The sequence below is a fragment of the Gigantopelta aegis genome, chromosome 2 (genome assembly GCF_016097555.1).
Source record: "Gigantopelta aegis isolate Gae_Host chromosome 2, Gae_host_genome, whole genome shotgun sequence".
NCBI lineage: Eukaryota > Metazoa > Mollusca > Gastropoda > Neomphalida > Peltospiridae > Gigantopelta > Gigantopelta aegis.
Genome location: NC_054700.1, coordinates 47245538 through 47268671, shown reverse-complemented (window position 1 = coordinate 47268671; position 23134 = coordinate 47245538). Strand labels below are relative to the sequence as shown.

General features: G+C 38.7%; 1 protein-coding gene across 1 annotated transcript in view; it reads left to right on the top strand.

Annotated features, from left to right (window-relative positions):
• The first annotated feature begins 1775 nt into the window (after positions 1 to 1775).
• LOC121386404 (death-associated protein kinase 1-like) overlaps positions 1776 to 23134 on the top strand; it is a 182544-nt gene continuing 161185 nt past the window's right edge. The window contains exon 1 of the mRNA XM_041517293.1: positions 1776 to 2012. Within this exon, the coding sequence (XP_041373227.1) occupies positions 1954 to 2012 (59 nt within the window). The 5' untranslated portion in view covers positions 1776 to 1953. The remainder of the gene's footprint in view (positions 2013 to 23134) is intronic.

Here is a 23134-nt window from a genome sequence, read left to right as displayed (position 1 = left end):
TACCAGTCGTGGGGAACACATTGAAGTGGGAAAACACAGGCAATTTATGATCCTAAGACCCGCTACACATCGGGCGAGCGCTCTACCATTGAACCGCTACAACAATATGTCATTATTTACTGACCAATTGGGCTATTTCTCGTTCGAAACAGTTCTCCACAAATGGTGTAACAAAGGCCGTGGTATGTACTATCCTGTCTGTGTGATGGTTCATATAAAAGATCCCTTGCTGCTAATCGAAAAGGGTAGCCCATGGGCGGATCCAGAAAATATTTTTAGGGGGGGGGGGACCAAAAAAGAAGGGCACATTGACTCGTCAAAAGGGCACCTTACTACAAGTTTTGATATTTACAATTAATATGAATTCCTACAGTTCTACGTCATAATATACTAGCAATAATGAAGTAAATTGGCGTCACTCGCGTTAGAACCTCAATGGGGCCCCATTGAGACTCAATAACACAGACACATATCTGCAAGCTTGCGCATGTACACGAAAATCTTGATTTCATTTATCTACAATATAATTATTGTTTACTTAAAAAAAAAAAATCTACAAACAAAAAGGGCACTTGGACATTTTGAGGGCACTTGAACAATTTTGGGGGGGGGGACGCGTCCCCCTGGTCCCCCCCCCCCTTGGATCCGCCCATGTAGCCTATGAAGTGGCGATAGCGGGTTTCTTTCTTCAATATCTATGTGGTCCTTAACTATATGTTCGATGCCATATAACCGTAAATAAAATGTATTGAGTGGTGCGTTGTTAAATCAAACATTTCCTTCCTTATTTTCTGAATATTTAGATACCCCCAACCACACCCCCAATATAAATGTGAATATAATGTACAAAATGAAGATGTGCATAACGTGCATAACGAAATCTATTCAAGTTTGTTCCGTTTCCATTATGTCCGAATCAAACTTCTCAGATCTCACGCGTCCAGCGTCAGTCTCACACATTTGCCTTTTATTTTATTCTCATGCGCAAATAAATAAGTATCAGGCATATAATACCCGCAAATATGTTTAGTAGCCTATGACATTTTTTGTTTGTTTACAGTATTGATTTAACTAACCATTATATATGACTTTTAGTTAAAAGTTAAAGTAAAAGTTTGTTTTGTTTAACAACACCACTAGAGCACTGATTTCTTTATCATCGGCTATTGGATGTCAAATATATTTGGTATTTTTTCTATTAGTAGCAAAGGATATTTTATATGCACCATCCCCCAGACAGGACAGCACATACCACAGCATTTGATATACCAGTCGTGGTGCACTGGCTAGAATGAAGAATAACTCAATTGGCCTACTGACGGGGATCGATCCTAAATAGACCGCACATCAGGCGGGCGCTTTACCACTGGGATACGTCTCACACCTATGACATGCAAACTCAAAACTTTGATTTTCTCCAATATCAGTATAAGAAAATATTTACAATCAAAACCTTTTTGAGCAGCAATATTATAATTTATTAGGCTATAGTGAAAGCCACCACTAGTTTAGAACAGAGTTATAATATTCGCCAATCTTCGTCACGGCGTAATATTTTTCTTTAAAGTTGGGGTTTTAGACCCAACCGCATTAAATTTTAAAATAAATATATGTATATATATTTTTAATTTGTAAATATATTAATAGGTTATGTTTTTTATGTATTTGCATCATATGGTTTCAAAATATTTTTGTATTTGTTTTAAATAAATACCCAATGAACGATCACCTCACATTCTTATCAACATGTTCTAGCAGATGATAAACATCGGTCGCAAAGTTGGAAAAGAACCTGCTGACACCACCGCGGCAAATAAACAGAGTATTACATTTACGTGCACAGCTAATTAAAATGTAGTTTTATAATCAGTAATGGTCATGGTATTCTGGAGGATACTTTACTCAAAGAACAACAGTTATGTTTAACACACAGCCTGTTTCTGATGTTGTAAAATGGATTTTAACCAGACCTCATTTGAAGATCATTACGAAGTTAGCGAACAGATCGGGAGGTAAGTTTGTTTTTGTTTTTAAAACGTGTATGAGTGAAACCAAATGGAGTAGATGAAAACTAAACTATACCCAATGTAATTTTTAAAATAATCATAATTTTATAAAAAGTATTTTATTATTATTTTTTAATAAAACATTACTTTGATAGGCATAGGTATTAGGACATAGCCCAGTCACATCATCACATGTGATGATGTGTTTAAACTGTAAAATGCAATAGGCCTACAAATACACTAAAATTTACCCACTATTTTTTTTTCTCTTAGCCATAACTGTACTCAACATTTATTTAATTTAATACAAAATACTTTTAATAAAGGTATGTGAAAAATATGTTCCAGTTTGTGCAAGAGTAGATACCTGTCACTACTATAGTATAGACTTATAGTCTGTCCCACAAAAAACACCATTTTTCATGCTATGGAATTTACTACAAATTATTTATTTCTGAGCCGATTGATTTGTAAGTTGCACGCAAAAATAGTATTTGTTATTTCCAAAACACTTTTAATTTTCTTCTTATGTCAAACCAACTTACTTACAATTTTTTTTTATAGAATGATGAGACAGACTATAGACACTAGGTCTGCATAAGTTGGATCCTAATTGGCAATATATCCATTGTCAGAACAGTACATACCATGACCTTTCAAGTTTAATACACATGTATACATGCTTCGAAGAATGTGTGCGTACTTGCGTGCAAAGGGGATGGGGGATTTAGGACTCAAAACCGCCCTGCTCAAAGTACCTGGTAATTTTTTAATTTTTTTTAAAATACATTTACTGGGGCAGCATGACCTGAACCCCTTAAAAACATCACTCACCAGTCTAGACCCCCTTGCTTAATTGCCTGCAAACGTGCATGCACTGAGAAGATCAGTCCATTAACCCTGTGCATACATGTGATGCAAGCACTGTAACACAGTGTTAAGTTTAGCCATTAATATTTAACATTTATGTTTGCACTGCATGTACAGATGGCAGTGAATTTCGGGTACCAGTGCTAGCTGCATAAAAGTGCCATAACTTATGTGTTACCAGGCCCATAATTTACCAGGCAATGTGCATTGGTGCAAGAAAACAAAGTTAAGGTTTGTTTTGTTTAACAACACCACTAGAGCACATTGATTTATGAATCATTGGATATTTCAGCTCTCTACGTTAATTTTTCCATCTAGGAGCCAGATGGCACCTACTTGCATTTTTATATAGATAGTTACAGTATGAAATGTTTTAATCGCCAAATGAAAACAGTGGTTGCATATTTGACCAAATCATTTGCAATGTAGATGGCTGTATTTGTTAGTTTTGACATATATCATCTTAGACAGGAAACCAGCTACATTTTTCCATTAGTACTACATAGTACATACCACAGTCTTTGATATACCAGTCATGGTGCACTGGCTGGAACAACGAATAACCAAATGGATCCATCAACAGGGATCGACTGCACATCAATCGGTCGTTTTACCACTGGGATGCATCCTGCCCCAACAGGAAAACAAGTCAGTCATAATGAAAAAGAAAAATATTGAAATATATTAATATACTACTCAAAAGAATTTTTAAAAGGGTCAAAAATTTATAACCAAATAAGTTTCAGAGTGTATTAGATTGATGATGTAAACTACACCAAAAATTTAATTTATTGTTCCATATTTACAAAAAAACACAAATAAACGTCACTGTATACAAGAAAGTCACATGACATGCTGTCAAAGTTGAAGGTTGTCAAACATGGATTTTACACATTAGAACATTCGTTTTTAAAATAGTGTGTGAATCCACCCCTGGCGCGAATACACTCGACACATCGTTGCCTCATGCTGTTGATCAGACGTCTGAAGAACTCTTGGGGAATGGCCTGCCACTCTGCCATAAGAAGTTGACCCAGATCATGAAGGTTGGCCGGAGGGGCATGGTTATCCCGAACTGTCCTGCCTAATTCGTCCCAGGCGTGCTCTATTGGGGCCAAGTCAGGTGAATATGCTGGCCAATCCATCCTGGCGATACCTTGTTGTCTGAGAAAGTCCGTTACCACCCTGGCGCGGTGGGGTCTGGCATTGTCATCCTGCAGAACTGCCCCGCCGCCAATCTGCTGAAGGCCTGGGAGAACCAACGGCCGGATAATCTCATTCCATATTCCATTCAGATTGCCATCCACCACATAGAGGGGGGTCCTGTGGTGGATAGAGATGCCGCCCCACACCATGACGCTGCCACCACCGAACCGGTGACGTTGTCTAACGTTAACGTCAGCGAAGCGCTCCCCAGGACGTCTGTAGACACGAACCCGACCGTCGTTGAACTGGAGACTAAACCTGGACTCATCAGTGAACATCACTCGACCCCACTGAACACGTTGCCACCGCAGATGAAGTGTGCACCATTGATGTCTGGCCGTTCTGTGACGTGGTAGGAGTGGTGGTCGAACAGCCTGGCGATGGCAGCGTAGATTATTGGCTCTCAGACGATTGCGTATGGTTTGATCAGACACTCGAGTTCCAGTCGCAGTCCGCAGATTGTCACGTAATCGGCGTGCAGTGGTTGTGCGTTGACGTAGAGCCATATTGGTGATGTAGCGGTCATCTCTATTTGTAGTGCTTCGGGGTCTTCCCGAACGTGGACGATTTCGAACAGAATTCGTTGCTTGGTACCGTTGCCACAGTCGGCCAACGACACTCTGACTGACACCAAGTCTCAGAGCAACATTTCTTTGCATATTGCTATCCTGAAGCCCTTCCTCGATCTTCGATAGTCAGTTGACGTCGTACCATTGTCGAATTTGGAGTGTGCACCGTACACGAACGCAAGCTCCAATTATACGGAAATTCAGCATTGGGAACATGGAATATACATGCAAAGCGTGCAAATGAAGCGCTTTGTGAAAAAGCAAGTTATGGGCACTTAGCAGACCTTTCGCTTTCGCCCTAATTTACGTGCAAATGTAAGCATGTTTTCGCCATTAGAACTAGTCGACAGTGTCAATGACAGTGGATTTTAATTCATTTATGGGTTGCTTAGACCCACTTTCGTCAAAATGGAACAATACCATGCGTGACATTATGGTCTAGCTAATATAATTGACATTCAGAAAATAATGTCGAAAATATCGTCTTACCCTTAAATTCTTTTGAGTAGTATACATTCAGACCTCAGTCCCCAAGCTCAAGGAGAGTAGTTTTTATCTCCCCATAGAATATGAATTTATGCGGCATCAATGTGGTCATTCTTAAATGACTCGTCATAATTGAAATTGGGTGAGCAATTAATCACTCTCCTCATTTTTTTTCATGTCAAGGTCTGTATGTAATTAAATCTTGTAAGGAATCATTGATAACATAGATCTACATTTTCACAAGCAAACAAAGCATACTTCTTTTTTCTTCACAACCACCCCATTCTAAAGTTTACTTTAAGATTTGTGTGTGTGTGTGTGTGTGTGTGAAATTGTTGATAATTGTAAATGTTCCTTAACCTAAATTTAATAACTGTTTTGTTTACAGAATTAAAGCATCTTATAAAACATGCACCGCAATTACAGGTAATGCATGTTATGTGTGTATTTCCATACCTGTTCATGTTTATGTACACTTGGGAATATAGCACACACACACACACACACACACACACACACACACACACACACACATACAGACACACAAACACAAGGTATTTGACTGTTTGGTTTGTGGTTAGAGTACATACATTGCTTGTTGTACGGGAATACCACATGCTTAATTGGCCTGAACCACATGGTTCTGCTTTCATAACACTTGGCCTCATCTGGTTGATAATGACAGATTCATACAGTTTTATTATCAATATTTCTCTACCACTGTCAGCTTCAATGGTCCAGTGGTAATTTTATATGGTTGAAGGTGGCTTGCATACTGTAGTCTGACAGCCAATAGCCAATGTATTTTTCATGCTGGGGTGTTGGTAAACCATTCGTTCGTTCATTCGTTTGTTTGTTCATTCATTTTTCATTGTTCATCATTCATTCATTCATTCATTCATTCATTCATTTCATACATTTCATACATGTAGGTAGAGCAGTTGTGTTCTAATACCAGCTCTAGCCCACAGTGAAATGAAATGAATGTTTGTTTAATGACACCTCAGCACATTTTTAGCTACATATATTTCGTGTTTAACATATCTAGTTATTAGTCCCCTATCTGTGCAACTGGAGGGGACTATAGGTTTCGTCTCCACCCTTCTATCTTTCTGTCTGTCTATCCATTTGTCCCATATGAAGTTTTCCAGACTTTTTTTCACAGTGGCTCCATATATTCAGCTGACGTTTTGTGTATAGCTTTATCATGTACTGTTACAGATAAAGTTTGATTTTCGTGGCAGTTTACCTATTTTTCATAGTTATGGCTGTTGAACTTAGGAGGAGGCCCAGTAGGGGACTTGAGTTGCTTTAGCAGTACTCTCAGAATGCTTGTTGTATTAGAAAGAAAGAGAGGAAACCTGCTGCTGCCACATACATGTAGGCTACATGGGATTTTTGTATGCACTTGTTAGACCCATGGACACTGGTTTGGGAAAGGAAAATCCCCATGTCCATTAAGGGTGATCGATACTGTGGACCATCGCACGTCAGGCAAGCACTATACCATTGAGTGATGCCATGCCTCAGCGCACAGTGAATATACATACATGTGTGTATTACTAAGGCTCCATGGAGACATTTTTTCAAAGTTTTTTTTATTTAACAACATCACTAGAGCATATTGATTTATTAATTATTATTGATAGGTGTAACACATGCAAATCTTTTATTATACACCCATGATCAACCACATAATAAAAGTCCTGTTATTTAAGTCAAATGAGCAGAGAAAAAAAAACAAGGAAACAGGCCTGCATGACCATCAGGCATAAAATAATAATTACGGTGTCTTGATCTTGCTTCACCGATATGATCAATTCTGAACTGCCCTAAGTATTCGCCATTACAGTTAAATCCATCAAACTGAACTGTCTGTTAATTCAGAATTCTCTCAAAACCGGACTTTTACCATGGTCCTTTTTTAAATATTAGTACAGAATATAACCTCTGTAAACCAGACCTGTACCCTTTATACCCAGATTTTTTACTTGGTCTCATAGGTGTCCCATTTAGAAGAGTTTCACTGTATTACATGAACTCATTAACCTCTGCCTTCGACAGACAGACTAGACTGGGCCATCCTTCATTTGACATACATTTTTAAACAGAAAGAAATAATTATTAATCCATATTCATAGTGTAAGATGGATGTGAAACGTTATACTAGAAATTTGTCAAATTTGTTCAGAAAATTTGTAGCCAAATTCAAGTTAGTTATAACCAAACAAAATAGCTTATAATTGTATTTATTTAATTTTTGAATGATCTTTTTGGTGATTTAATATTGCAATATGTCAACCAAATTCCATTTTAATTTGCATTTTGATGATTTGGTGAACATGCAGTTTAAATAAGCCCTACAAATATTTTACTGTATTAGTTATTATTATTATTATTAAATATTACAGGCAGTGCAAGATGTGCAGTCTCACACACGATGTGTTATAGAGCTGGTTTTGGTATGATATCAGTATTTTTGGGGTGATTTAACTCTGTATCGGTACAGTATTTAAACCGGCCTTAGTGGCGTTGTGGTTAGGCCATCGGTCAACAGGCTGGTAAGTACTGGGTTCGGATCCCAGTCGAGGCATGGGATTTTTAATCCAGATACTGACTCCAAACCCTGAGTGAGTGCTCCGCAAGGCTCAATGGGTAGGTGTAAACCACTTGCACCGACCAGTGATCCATAACTGGTTCAACAAAGGCCATGGTTTGTGCTATCCTGCCTGTGGCAAGTGCAAATAAAAGATCCCTTGCTGCTAATCGGAAAGAGTAGCCAATGAAGTGGCGACAGCGGGTTTCTTTTCAAAATCTGTGTTGTCCATAACCATATGTCTGACGCCATATAACCGTAAATAAAATGTGTTGAGTGCGTCATTAAATAAAACTCTTTTTTTTTCTTTTTTTTCAGTACGGTATTTGGTATTTTCGGTATACTCGGCTTTGCCAAAGTTAATTAAGTCTTACCCGCTAATTTCATCTAAATAAAATTAAATTCCATACACATGGTCCTCTTCTCTCTCTTCTTTTCAGCTATTTTGCGTTTATCGGATATAATGTTAGTGCTTTAATTACTAAATTTGCTCGGTATGGTAAATCGGTATTGACATGATACTGATACCGAACGGTATGTATACGTATACCGCCCAGCTCTAATATTTTGGGCCTCAAACTTCCTCACCCCAAGAGAGCTCTACAAACCTGCTGTCAACTTTAATGTGTAGACGTAAAATTAGCTTTATAAAGTAACGGTTAGACTGTACTTAAAATGAATTGCTACTGGGTACTGTGTTAATTATATAATATTCGTAAACAAAAGTAAATACATCCAGCACTCAGATATTTAGGGATTGGCTCATTGCATTTAATCAATATCAACATGCAGATCCCTGAATTGAATTGCTTGTAAAACAGTTCCTGTTGGGTAATCGCAGTGTTAATCTATTGATTTGTGTAACATAACATCGGAAAGTACATGTATTTGCTAATGTTTAACAGACCACTGAGAATTATTCCAGAATCAGTCACTGGGATGGGGGAAGGGACGTAGCCTAGTGGTAAAGCATTCTCTTCATGCGCGGTTGGTCTGGGATCGATCCCCGTCAGTGGGCCCATTGGGCTATTTCTCGTCACAGCCAATGCACCACGACTGGTGTATCAAAGGCTGTGGTATGTGCTATCCTGTGTGTGATGGTGCATATAAAAAATCCCTTGCTACTAATGGAAAAATGTAGCGGGTTTTCTCACTATAACTGTTAAAATGAGCATATGTTTGACATCCAATAGCCGATGATTAATAAATCAATGTGCTCTAGTGGTGTTGTTAAACAAAACAAACTTCTATCACTGGGGGGGGGGGAGAGTATGGGTGAGGAGACAGCATAGTCATTTTTATTTTATGTCTGGTCAGTATATCATGTCTAAGATTTTTTTCCAAACGGTACAATTTTTGCTTGTGACTTTTTATTTATTTCTATTTGAAAACGTGACTGGTGTATGTCAGTTTCTTTTAATCAATGTCAAGTTTTTCTCCCCAAGTGCTGTCGAGGCCATATAACCATAAATAAAATGTGTTGAGTGCATCGTTAAATAAAACATTTCCTTCCTTCCTTCCTTCCCCAAGTGCTGTAGTAACACAGTGTTCCTGCCAGGAAGAAATGTTTGGCTATGGTGCTATGAAATTGAATGCAACCACAGTCAATAAGGGATATGGTGGTCTCCCCCAGGAAGAAAATGGGTTAAAATTAGTGTTATGGTTAAGAAAATCATACAGTAATGATAAGAGTAATTCATTTTGTCAAATGGTTAACTTTAAAAAAGCAATCTGCATTTTACCCTCTGGCACAAACCCTGTATTAGTATATCAGAAAACACATGTAGAATCTACTAGATGTACATATTGTATGTATACATGTACATTTGTAAATATGTAGATACATATCAGGGTGTTTATTATCTTTGAAAGTATATTATACAGGGGGCTGTTTGACAAAATGTAAGCAGCTATATTTAGAAAGATCCGCTGAATACCGTGAGAAGTGTGATTATAAGCATGAAAAGTATATATTATAGGTAGTGTTTCTGGCAATAGCCATTGAAAATCATCACTCGAGGCCTACTTATGAACACTGTGCATATCTTTTTTGTTTAGTTTTTTACTCTCTCTCTAGGGGTTTTTTGGACATTTTTATTTAATATTTATTGCACTTTTATCAGATTTTTATTTTGTGATACAAGTTAAAGACCCTTTCACCTTTAATGTCATTCATGGTGATTTGTCTGAGTGTCTTGTCCGCATTTGGTTAAAGTTCATACTATGTACTATTTCCACTTGGTTTCTGAACCAATGTGTTTAAGCAAATGTCGTAATATGTTGTAAACAAATTGAAATTATTTACAAATAAACATTTTTGTAAGAGGATGGGATGGACAGATAGTCGTCATCATTAATACTATTTCATGTATTTTTAATATTTAAGTATTTAAAAGAGATTATCCACTGTCACTATCCGCCTTTACCATAGTTTGATACCCAATAGCTGATGAATTTTTTGTACTGGGGTGTCGTTAAACATCTACCTTCGGTGGCCCCATTGGGCTATTTCGCGTTCCAGCCAGTGCTTCACGACTGGTGGAACAAAGGCTGTGGTATGTACTATCCTGTCTGTGGGATGGTGCATATAAAAGATCCCTTACTGCCAATCGAAAAGAATAACCCATGAAGTGGCGACAGCAGGTTTCCTCTCTATATATCTGTGTGGTCCTTAACCGTATGTCTGACGCCATATAACTGTAAATAAAATGTGTTGAGTGCGTCATTAAATAAAACATTTTCTTCTTCTTCTTAAACATCTATTCTATTCTAAATTCCTTCACACATGTCCCCTTCGCTTGACAGTCTAGCCCCTCCCTGCTAAAATTCCTTCACACGTAGCCCCTTCGCTGGCCAGTCTAGACCCCTCCCTGCTAAAATTCCTTCACACTTGCCCCTTCGCTTGCCAGTCTTGACCCCTCCCTGCAAAAATTCCTTCACACATGTCCCCTTCGCTTGCCAGTCTAGACCCCTCCCTGCTAAAATTCCTTCACACGTGTCCCCTTCGCTTGCCAGTCTAGACCCCTCCCTGCTAAAATTCCTTCACACTTGCCCCTTCGCTTGCCAGTCTAGACCCCTCCCTGCTAAAATTCCTTCACACTTGCCCCCTTCGCTTGCCAGTCTAGACCCCTCCCTGCTAAAATTCCTTCACACGTGTCCCCTTCGCTTGCCAGTCTAGACCCCTCCCTGCTAAAATTCCTTCACACGTAGCCCCTTCGCTGGCCAGTCTAGACCCCTCCCTGCTAAAATTCCTTCACACTTGCCCCTTTGCTTGCCAGTCTTGACCCCTTGCCATGTCCCCTTCGCTTGAGTCTAGACCCCTCCCTGCTAAAATTCCTTCACACATGTCCCCTTCGCTTGCCAGTCTAGACCCCTCCCTGCTAAAATTCCTTCACACTTGCCCCTTCGCTTGCCAGTCTAGACCCCTCCCTGCTAAAATTCCTTCACACTTGCCCCCTTCGCTTGCCAGTCTAGACCCCTCCCTGCTAAAATTCCTTCACACGTGTCCCCTTCGCTTGCCAGTCTAGACCCCTCCCTGCTAAAATTCCTTCACACATGTCTGAATTAACTGCTCTGTGTTCATGTGACACAAAGTCTGTGATGTTACATATATATGAATTGCTATTGTGTTTTCTACTTTTACATGGAGTCTGCTTGAATGTTTAACCTGTAGAAAGACGTGGGGGTTTGTCAACATGGTCAATAAGCCAAGGTTAGCACAGTGAAGCTAACCAGCCAGCTTGGCATGGCCAGCACATGTGATTGATCAAAGCTCTATTGGCATCTGTCGTTTGGTGCACTCTGGACACAGTGACCTGGTCAACACTGTGTTACAGTCAGTCGGTAGGTCCACACTGACACAGTGCTGCTGGCTAGCATGCACACTAACACATAATTGTTATGATACAATGGGAGGATGTATTTTATTTTTAGGTTTTTATTGTATATACATGTATGTAGATCAAAGCAGTATAATTGGCATCTGTCGTGCAGTGCACTTTGGACATTCATGATGTGGTCATCAGTATTTCTAAACGGTGCGTTTATCCCAGTATTAGTCTTCAGTCTGCACAGCAGTAGCGAATATATATATATATATATATATATATACTTAATTATGTCTCTTATAAATTAATTTAACAGTGGTGTATTACATACTGCATCTTTCAGTGGCCTGAAAACATATTCCAAGTATGATTTACTCATGCTAATTTTCAAAATCCCATTAGACATGGGACCCTGGTAAAAAAAATCCACCAACTAGAGCATATTGATTTATTAATTATTGGCTGTTTAATGTCAGATGTCTGGTGATTATCAACTCATAGTCTTAGAGAAATCATGCTACATTTTTCCATTAACAGAACAGGATTTTTTATATGCACTTTCCCAGAGACAGGACAGCACATACAACATACCAGTCATGGTGCATTGAAATGGAGGGGGGGGGGGGGGGGACCAATCAGATAACTATTGGTCCATTGAGGTGGTTTGAGCCTATGACACAAGCACCTCAATCGATTGCTCTTAGGACTCTGTCATACTGGAAAGAATTTTGGTTTAGCCAATATTTACATATATATGAAGAGTATTTCCTTGAAAATCATTCAAAAGTGGCTAATTTAAAGACAATTTTAGCTAAATGCTAAATTTTGTAGCCACTCTATATGCAAATTAGCAATTGGCTAATTTGGTTAAGGACAGGGTGAGCCCTGACTCTACTGACTGAACTAAATCCTACCCCAAACCCGATGAAACATGTAGGTCAGTGTTTCATATATATATATATAAAATTTTAAATGGCTAATTGACTGCTCTATCTCTTGAAACACTGACCTACATTACTGCAATTTCTAGTGCCTTTGGGACACAGTAACTGTTTCAGCCAGTATTGCCATTAAAGTTGGATTATTGTTAGTAGCTAGTTATATTGCTGGCTGGGAGCAAGATCTTAGCTTCGTCATTTCTGCAAGTAACTGCTTATTTGTTACATTCTGATGTCTATGTGGGTAGGATATAGCTCGGTGATAGAAAACTTATCTGAGGTATGAAAAGTTCTTAATTGATCATTCTGATTGGTTTTTTTTCTCATTCCAACCAGTGCACCACAACTGGACAAAGGCCATGATATGTTCTTTCCTGTCTGTAGCAAAGTGCATATAAAAGATCCCTTGCTGCATTAGGAACAATGTAGCGGGTTTCCTCTGATGACTATGAGTCGGAATTACCAAATGTTTGACATCCAATAGCCGATGATTAATTAATCAATGTGCTCTAGTGGTGTTGTTTAATAAAACAAACTTCTCCAACCTCAATGGACCCATTGTTTTTTTTCCCTTTTCCAACCAGTGCTTATTAAACATGGGGAGAGGCGAGCTGTAGCCTAGTGGTGTAGTGCTCACCTGATGTACTGTCGATCTAGGATCGATCCTCGTTGGTGAGGCTATATTAAGCTATTTCATATTCCAGCCGGTGCTTCAGAACTGGTAGAAAACTCATCAGTGGACCCATTGTCCCCCCCACCTCCCATTTCTCAACCAATGCATATTGATCAATATACCAAAAAACCAGGGTATGTGGCCTCTTTATGGGAAGAGGTGGAACATAGCCCAATGATAAAGTGCTCGCCTGTCTATAACTAAATAAACAGCACTCTACTTAACTGAAACTGTAGAATGATAAAATATATTTAAAGCCCGCCACTCCAGTCACACACATCCATAATATAGTGAGATCCTTCCAAACCAAAGGCCTAATTCACTACTCTCTCGCAACTTTGCAATCTCGCAGTGCATGCTAAAAGACTTGCAAAGAGGATGCTTTGTTTAGTAGAGCCTAAGAGACCTTTGTGAATTAGGCCCCAGACACCCAGGTATCAAGTAAAAGGTCCATTTTAAAAGGGTATCCAGTTAGAGAGGTTCTATTGCTTCTGTACTGATATTTAAAAAATGTGAAATATGTCGGGTTTCGAGGGAATTCCATTTTACTTAAAGAGTCCAGTTTTAAAGGGTTTCACTGTACTGTATACTCAATACAGGTGTACTTAACATGTTTAACAAAATATGTGTGTGTGTGTACGGCTGTACCGTACATTGACACTGAGTAGCTGTGACACTAGGATCAATCGGTTGGTCAAGAGGAATTAACAATGGAAAAGAATATAAAAACGGGTTTATCCACATTCCTGCAATCTTGAGAAATATATAGCTCTGTTACTGTTAATCTGCAGGTTCACCTTTTACTGCCCATATCTGTCCAATTTCTCGTTGTAACAACTTTTATTCATGTGATTCACAGTGAAATCACAAAATCTTTGGCACAGTACTGCATACGGGTTAGTAAAGCATGTCCAAGAAATGACTGATGGTTTATCATTGATAACAGGAGATCAAATTAACACTATAACACTCGGTAACAGCCCATTCCTCGGTGAAATACTGGATACATGAACCAGTATCACTGATTAACGCTGTATTGTATATTCACACGTCTACTATCTTGTTTCACTGCTGGCATAATTATGTTAGGGTTTGTTCAACAATTATGCACAATTTGGCATTTTTTCACATATGTATTTACTTGTTAAAGGGGCTATATCTTCAGATGAATGCATACTTATTTTATGTTGATTATCTCGTTTAAAAGGTTAAATTTTAATATATCTTTTTTTAACAGTATCAGTTAGCAATTTTCCCCTTTTAGTTGCGTATGATGTACACAAAAGTTAAAGTTAAAATGTGTTGTTTACCAACACCACTAGAGAACATTGATTAATTAATCATTGGTTGTTGCATTTCAAACATTTGGTAATTCTGATTCATAATCATCAGAGGAAACCTGCTACATTTTCCACTAGCAAAGGATCTTTTATATGCACCATCCCTCAGACAGGAGAGCACATACCACACCTTTGATCTGTCAGTCGTGGTGCACTGGCTAGAAAGAGAAATAGCTGAATGGGCCCTCTATTCAACCCTAGACTGACTGCACATCAGGCAAGCTCTATATTGGGACAGATAAGACACAATTTTCAAACCACCTCTGTGGCTCCATTCAACTAACTGGTTTTTTCTCATTCCAACCACTGCACCACAACTGATTAAAGCCTATGGTATGTGCTTTCCTGTCTATGGGAAATGCATATAAAAGATCCCTTGCTACTAATGGAAAAATGTAGTGGCTTTCCATTGACAACTCTATGTCAGAATTACCAAATTATTGACATCCAATAGCCGATGATTAATAAATCAGTGTGCTCTAGTGGTGTTGTTAAACAAAACAAACTTTTTAACCTTTTGATTTCCAATGAATGACAACTTAATCCTAGATCAGTGAGAGCTTCCACGTGGTTGTTATTTTATGTGTTGGGGAAGAAGGTTGAGCAACTGACCTCGTGCTTGAATAAACCATATGTTTTTAATTTGTTACTTTTCCTGTTTCTGAGTGTATGGCTAGAGAAGCAGTGCTTAACATATTGATTTCATAGTGTTCCAATTTTGCAGAAATGATATTTATTCTAAATATACTTTTATGTAGCAAATAAACATATATTGATATATAAACTTGAGCAAATACTGTTTATACATTTTGTTATTGAACTACTCACATTTGAAGACCTAAGCTTAATTCAGGGCCCAGTGGTAAAGCGCTTACTTGATGCAGTTGGTCTAGGATCGATTCGCATCAGTAGGCCCATTGGGCTATTTCTCGTTCCAGCCAGTGCTCCACAACTGGTGTTACAAAGGCTGTGGTATGTACTATCCTGTCTGTGGGGTGGTGCATATAAATGAACCCTTGCTGTTAATCGAAAAGAGTAGTCCATGAAGTGGTGTCAGCAGGTTTTCTCTCTCAGTATCTGTGTGGTCCATAACCATATGTCCGACGCTATATAACCGTAAATAAAATGTGTTGAGTGCATTGTTAAATAAAACATTTTCTTCCTTCCTTCATTCAGGGCCTTGTGAACAAGCTGGTCATTTGAAGCTGACCAGAGTCTGCTGTAATATTTGAACAGAAAGATTAATAATATTACATCATGCATGATAAGCATATAAAAGATCCCTTGCTGTTAATCGAAAAGAGTAGCCCATGAAGTGGCAACAGCGGGTTTGCTCTCTCAATATCTGTGTGGTCCTTAACCATATGTCTGATACCATATAACTGTAAATAAAATGTGTTTTGAGTGTCGTTAAATAAAACATTTCCTTTCTTCATGCATGACAAGAAAATAAACAAAACCAATTCAATACGGTTACCTGTCTTAATTACTGCATGTTCTAGGAACTTATAAAATAGATTTACAATTTTTTTTAATCAAAACATTTTGAGGCATTGATATTAGTAAACAGTTACTCCCCCCACCCAGCCCATTGAAAAAAATGTTGTCTATGAAGAACATTGTACCATTTAACTGACTACGACTCCAAATATCTTCTACAGTTGTTCTAGAATTTAAATGTGCACACAAAAGCAAATTAAAACTTCTGCAGGTGATGAACTTTACTGTTAAACTTGTTCTAGAATTTAAATTATGGCAAACTGCACACAAGATCAAATTAAAACTTCAGCAAGTGATGAACTTTACAGTTAAACTTGTTCTAGAATTTAAATTATGGCAAAGTGCACACAAGAGCAAATTAAAACTTCTGCAGGTGATGAACTTTACTGTTAAACTTGTTCTAGAATTTAAATTATAGCAAACTGCACACAAGATCAAATTAAAACTTCAGCAAGTGATGAACTTTACAGTTAAACTTGTTCTAGAATTTAAATTATGGCAAAGTGCACACAAGAGCAAATTAAAACTTCCGCAGGTGATGAACTTTACAGTTAAACTTGTTCTAGAATTTAAATTATGGCAAAGTGCACACAAGATCAAATTAAAACTTCAGCAAGTGATGAACTTTACAGTTAAACTTGTTCTAGAATTTAAATTATGGCAAAGTGCACACAAGATCAAATTAAAACTTTTGGAAGTGATGAACTTTACAGTTACACTTGTTCTAGAATTTAAATTATGGCAAAGTGCACAAAAGAGCAAATGAAAACCATCTGTAGGTGATGCACCTGACTGTTGATTTTTGCCAGCTTGCCTGACCTAAGACTTAGTAGGTCTAATTGTTTAGTTCAAACTGTTCTTTGATGGCGGGAGTTGAGTGACAGTAACAGTTTGTTTTAGGTTCAGCAATGTAAAGGTCATATTGTCTCTGAACCCAGCAGAGTGGAATGTTTTATTTTCTTTTTCACATAAGGTGAAACCTGCATCTGAGTTAATTTTCATATTCTTTACTGTATTTTTCTAATAACAGTTCTTGGTTGGCATGGGTTAAGTGAAAAGTAAATATTTGCATTAAATTCAGTGACGTAATAGTGATATTGTCACTGAAACAAATAGAATCAAACTTAGATGGATGGATGGATTCTGGATAGATCAATAGATGGATGAATGGATAGGTGGGTGGATGGCTTGATAAAATGTAGATAGGTGGATAAATGGATTGGTGGGTAGGTGAATGGATTGGTGGGTAGGTTGATAGATGCATTGATTGGTGAGTGGGTGGATTGATGCATGTATTGGTGAGTGGATGGATGCATGGATTGGTGGGTGGATAGATGCATGGATTGGTGAGTGGGTGGATAGATGCATGGATTGGTGAGTGGGTGGATAGATATATGTATTGGTGGGTGGATGCATGGATTAGTGGGTGGGTGGATAGATATATGGATTGGTAGATAGATGGATGCATGGATTGGTGAGTGGGTGAATAGATGCATGGATTGGTGAGTGGGTGGATGGATATATGGATTGGTGGGTGGGTGGATGGATGCATGGATTGGTGGGTGGGTGGATGCATTAATGGATTGGTGGGTGGGTGGATAGATATATGGATTGGTGTGTGGGTGGATGGATGCATGGATTGGTGGGTGGGTGGATAGATATATGGATTGGTGTGTGGGTGGATGGCTGCATGGATTGGTAGGTGGGTGGATAGATATATGGATTGGTATGTGGGTGGATGGCTGCATGGATTGGTAAGTGGGTGGATAGATATATGGATTGGTGAGTGGGTAGATAAATGCATAGATTGGTGAGTGGATGGATGCATGGATTGGTGGGTGGGTGGGTGGATAGATGCATGCATTGGTGGGTGGGTGGATGGCTGCATGGATTGGTAGGTGGGTGGATAGATGCATGGATTGGTGAGTGGGTGTATGGCTGCATGTATTGGTGAGTGGGTGGATAGATGCATGAATTGGTGGGTGGGTGGATGGATGCATGGATTGGTGAGTGGGTGGATAGATGCATGAATTGGTGGGTGGGTGGATAGATGCATGTATTGGTGGGTGGGTGGATGGCTGCATGGATTGGTAGGTTGGTGAATAGATGCATGGATTGGTGAGTGGATGAATAGATGCATGAATTGGTGAGTGGGTGGATGGCTGCATGGGTTGGTAGGTGGGTGGATAGATGCATGGGTTGGTGTGTAGGTGGATAGATGCATGTTTTGGTGGGTATGTTGATGGATGCAGGGATTGGTGGGTGGGTGGATATATGCATGGATTGGTGGCTAGATTGAATCCAGATGGATACAATATTGGGAGCTGGATAGATGCATGGATTGGTGGGTTGGTACATAGTTGAGAGACTTGCTAATAAATAAATAAACCATTTCTATTAGTCTTGATGAATGAATGTTTAACATCCCACCACACCCCCCAGCACCAAACTACACATCAGCTATTGGGTATCAAACAAAGGTAGTCTGGATGAAACTAAATTTACTGTAACAGCACACTGGCATAGGAAGCGGGGGTGGGGGAAGGGGGTATGTGCCCCCGCACTTTGTGGGAGCAGCTATGTTTTTTTATATAGTTATATATGTATTTATATATATGTGTGTGTGGCCCCCTCCCCCCCCCCCCCCCCCAACCTTTTGGCACCTTCCTACGCCTGTGCAGAAATGATGCCATTTCTTTTGAATGCACACGACCTTTGTTGCTTCCCACTGCAAACTTTATAATGCTGCATGTAGTAAACAACTGTAATTTAATTACTGTTTTAAAGCAGGAATTTGATTTTAAGTTATAAAATGCTTGAACATCACAGCATAACTATGTGAATAATATAAAAGAGAGAGGTAAAAACAAGGTTATTTTAAACATTTATTATAAATTGATTGCAGACTAACCCAGTATCCTGGACACACATTTCATTTCAACTTATTTCCGTGCTTATATCCAATGAAGGTTCAAGCACACTGTCCTGGGCACACACTTAAGCTATCTGGGCTGTCTGTCCAGGACAATGGGTTAGTTGTTAGTTGGTTAGTGGTTAGTGAGAGGAAAGATGGTGTAGTGACCTTACACCTACCCATTAAGCCCTTAAGAACTTGCTTTGGGTTGGAGCTGGTACCAGGCTGCGAACCCTGTACCTACCAGCCTGTAATCAGATGGCTTAACCACTGTGCCACCGAGGCCCACATAGCTGCATAGTATGTGCCTAGGACAACATGCTTAAACCATATAATTGGATTTAAGCATGAAAATGAAGAGGAGGAGTATAAAATATTACACCCACTAAGGGATATGGCTGAGCTCGGCGTTTTATTGGCCTGACTGCCTTCCCGGTAATGAGAGTATAAACTATAACCTAAGGGTATGCTTTATGAGGAGTTGTTCAATCAAGCTGGGCGACCTAACACTGAAATGTCACCTGCTTCACTGACCACCATAATCATTAGCCCTTTTGACATCTCCCAAGCCTTGCACATCATCATGGAGTGCAGGCTATTTGCCCAAATTACTACCTGTAGCTGCTCATCCAGATACCTGGCCGATAAGGGTAAAGTCAAGATCTGTTGGTTTGAGGTGTGCATTGAGAAATGTGCTCTGTCATAGTTAAGTGAAGTGTCTCGATAAAATACTCTCTCTCTCTCTCTATATATATATATATATATTGTAAGTAGAGGTTTACAATTAAATGTAGGTATAAAATTAATTGAAAAATTGGTCTCAATTGATGAAAGGAATGAAGAGGAACTATTTGTTTAAGAACACCTCAGAACATCTTAAAATACACAGATGTTTAGTGTTTAGCATATAGTTACAGTTACTGTGAGAGAGAGAGAGAGAGAGAGAGAGGGGGGGAGGGAGGGAGGGAGGGAGGGAGGGGAGACAGATAGAGAGGATTCATCCATCCATCATTACTTCCTATCCCATCCATCCATCCATCCATCCATCCATCCAAATATCAAAATATCCAACAATGCATCCATCATTTTGTACAAAAACCCTCACTTGGCCCCGTGCTTATAAAACTTAAACTCTAGGCTTCAAGTTTTATAAGCACGGGCCCAGGTACATGTAGAATACCTATACCAGCTGCATAAAGTTACCAGCTACATGTACATACATGGTTCTGTAATCTAAAAATAATAATGTACTGTAAGTAATGTGTACCACAATACTATGCAGTCTATTGTAATACTAACACCTTGTCTGTATTACATTACCAATATATAGTGCGAGTGCGAATAATTTTTACATGCTCATATACCACTAGAGTTTCGAGCATGTCTGTCCCGGGGCCTGTCTCTGGATAGCCAGGGGCTTGTCCTGGGACAGAAAAAAATTAAGCGGACAATTTTGAAATTTACATCCAAAAATTAAATAGTTGGGCCTTTAAAATTTTGATGCGCATCTCTAATTAATATAATTAATAAAGAAAATTCTACTCATTAAATTTGGTCGCTAGATTAGATCTGGTGGTAATTTTTTTTAGATAAGATCAGTGGCCTGACATGGGATGGAGGGGTGGGGGGGGGGGGGGGTGGGGGTAGAGTTGAAAAGGGCTGAATTTTAAAAATAGCAATTAGTAAAAAAGTTAATAAAATTTTAAAAAAAAAAAAAAAAAGTTACAAGCCAAAAATAAAAAGAATTGACTGCTCGGTCGAATATTTATATAATTTGGAGCATTTTAAGAAGGACAGTCCAAAAATAGATAAGAGAAAGAAGAGAGGATCGGACTATTTAATAATATTTAAAAAAAGAAAGTAATTTTGACATAAACTTTTGAACGAAAGTCTAAAACTTTAAAGTCTGGTCTAACCAATATATAGGTGGGTTTTTAGGTGTTTTTTTTTTACAGTAATCAGTAATGAAATCAACTCTCCTACAGGTTTGATTGCATGTGATATTGTCAGACTACAATGTGCATACATACAGGACAGAATATCTCACAATAATCCTACATGTATGTTTATACACGTATATCCCAAAGAGAAATGTCAATTTATATGCCATCAAGTCACACAATACATAGACAACTGTGAAACCCTTTTAAACTAAACACCCATTGACCAAGTAAAAAGTCTGGTTTTCAGAGGTATCTTGGTTAGAGAGGTTCTATTATATACAGACATTTTTTTGAGGGAATTCTGGTTTATTGAGGGTCTAGTTTTGAGGGGTTTCACTGTAGATTTTCCAATTTTGTTTACAAATAATGTCAGGTGTGACATTTGACATAATAATTATAATGAAAGTTATAAACAGACTTTAAGCACAGAATGGGGCGAGACGTAGCCCACTGGTAAAGCGTTCGCTGTCAATTTGGGATCAATCCCAGTCAGTGGGCTATTTCTCGCTCCAGCCAGTGTACCATGACTAGTACATCAAAGGCTGTGGTATGTGCTATCCTGTCTATGGGATGGTGCATATAAAAGATCCCTTACTGCTAATCAAAAAGAGTAACCCATGAAGTGGCGGCAGCGGGTTTCCTCTCTCAATATCTGTGTGGTCTGACGCCATATAACCGTAAATAAAATGTGTTGAGTGCGTCGTTAAATAAAACATTTCCTTCCTTCCTTTAAACACAGAACATAAGCATTACTTTTATTGGTGAGTATATCTTTTTTCTCCATAGATTAATGTATTTGTGTTCTCACAATAACATGGAGAATGGAGTGCAAGGGTCATTCAACAGATCAAATTCATTTCTGTTTTTTCTTCTTTTTTTTGGTGTCATCTGGTCCTATGTTTTGCATATAGCCCATATAGGAGAATATAAAATTATAAACTATGATATTCTTATAAATAAAAAATTATTCAGGCATACAATATTGTTTGCCTATATACATGTAATAAAATGCATGTTCAGGGTTCTAATTTTACCATGGCAACAATGACAAGTGCTATGGTTTGCTACTGCGCCCTTCCCATATATTCCATATTGTATACATGTATGTAATAAATAGTAAAATTATCAATGGTAATATGATAAAAGGCATCTGTATTCAACAGGGGCGGGACGTAGCCCAGTAGTAAATCGCTTGCTTGATGCGTGGTCGGTTTGGGATCGAACCCGTCAGTGGGCCCATTGGGCTATTTCTTGCTCCAGTGCACCACAAATGGTCCTTTGCTGTTAATTGAAAGAAGTAGCCCATGAAGTGGTGACAGCGGGTTTCCTCCCACAATATCTTTGTGGTCCTTAACCATACGTCCGACACCATATAACTGTAACTAAAATGTGTTGAGTGCGTCGTTAAATATTAAATTTCCTTCCTTCCTGTATTCAACAAATTGCAAAAAAAGTTTGTTTTATTTAACGACGCCACTAGAGCACATTGATTTTTTATTTTATCATCGGCTATTGGACGTCAAACATATGGTCATTTTGACACTGGGTTTTTTAGTGAAAACTCTCTGTCGCCACATAGGCTACTCTTTTATGACAGGCAGCAAGGGATCTTTTATTTGTGCTTCCCACAGGCAGGATAGCACAAACCATGGCTTTTGTTGAACCAGTTATGGATCACTGGTCGGTGCAAGTGGTTTACACCTACCCATTGAGCCTTGCACAGCACTCACTCCGGGTTTGGAGTCAGTATTTGGATTAAAAATCCCATGCCTCGACTGGGATCTGAACCCAGTACCTACCAGCCTGTAGACCGATGGCCTAACCACGATGCCACCACGGCCGGTCTATAGCATAAAGGCACCAGGATGAAATCATTTTTGTCCTACAAAATTTGATAGAAAGTAAGTTGCCTTTGTACCCATCTTTTAAAAGAAATGATTGCCATGATGCCCCGGTATCTTGGCTTGATGCCCTCATTTATGTTATTATACTAAAGGCAACACTTGCTGTGACCTCCCCCCCCCCCCCCAAAAAAAATAAAATAAAAAAAATAAAAATTAAAAGTTGACCCCAGCATGTTAGTCACACCTGTAACACAAGAAGACCTCTCTTTTTTACCCCCCGTAGGCCAATAGGGTAGATTATCCGGTCAAAAAACAAACAAATTGCAAGAGATTTATTAATTGACATTCTGGACATAAACATGTATATATATATATATAAAATGTAGTTGAGTGAACATATACATATGACTTACTAACATAAG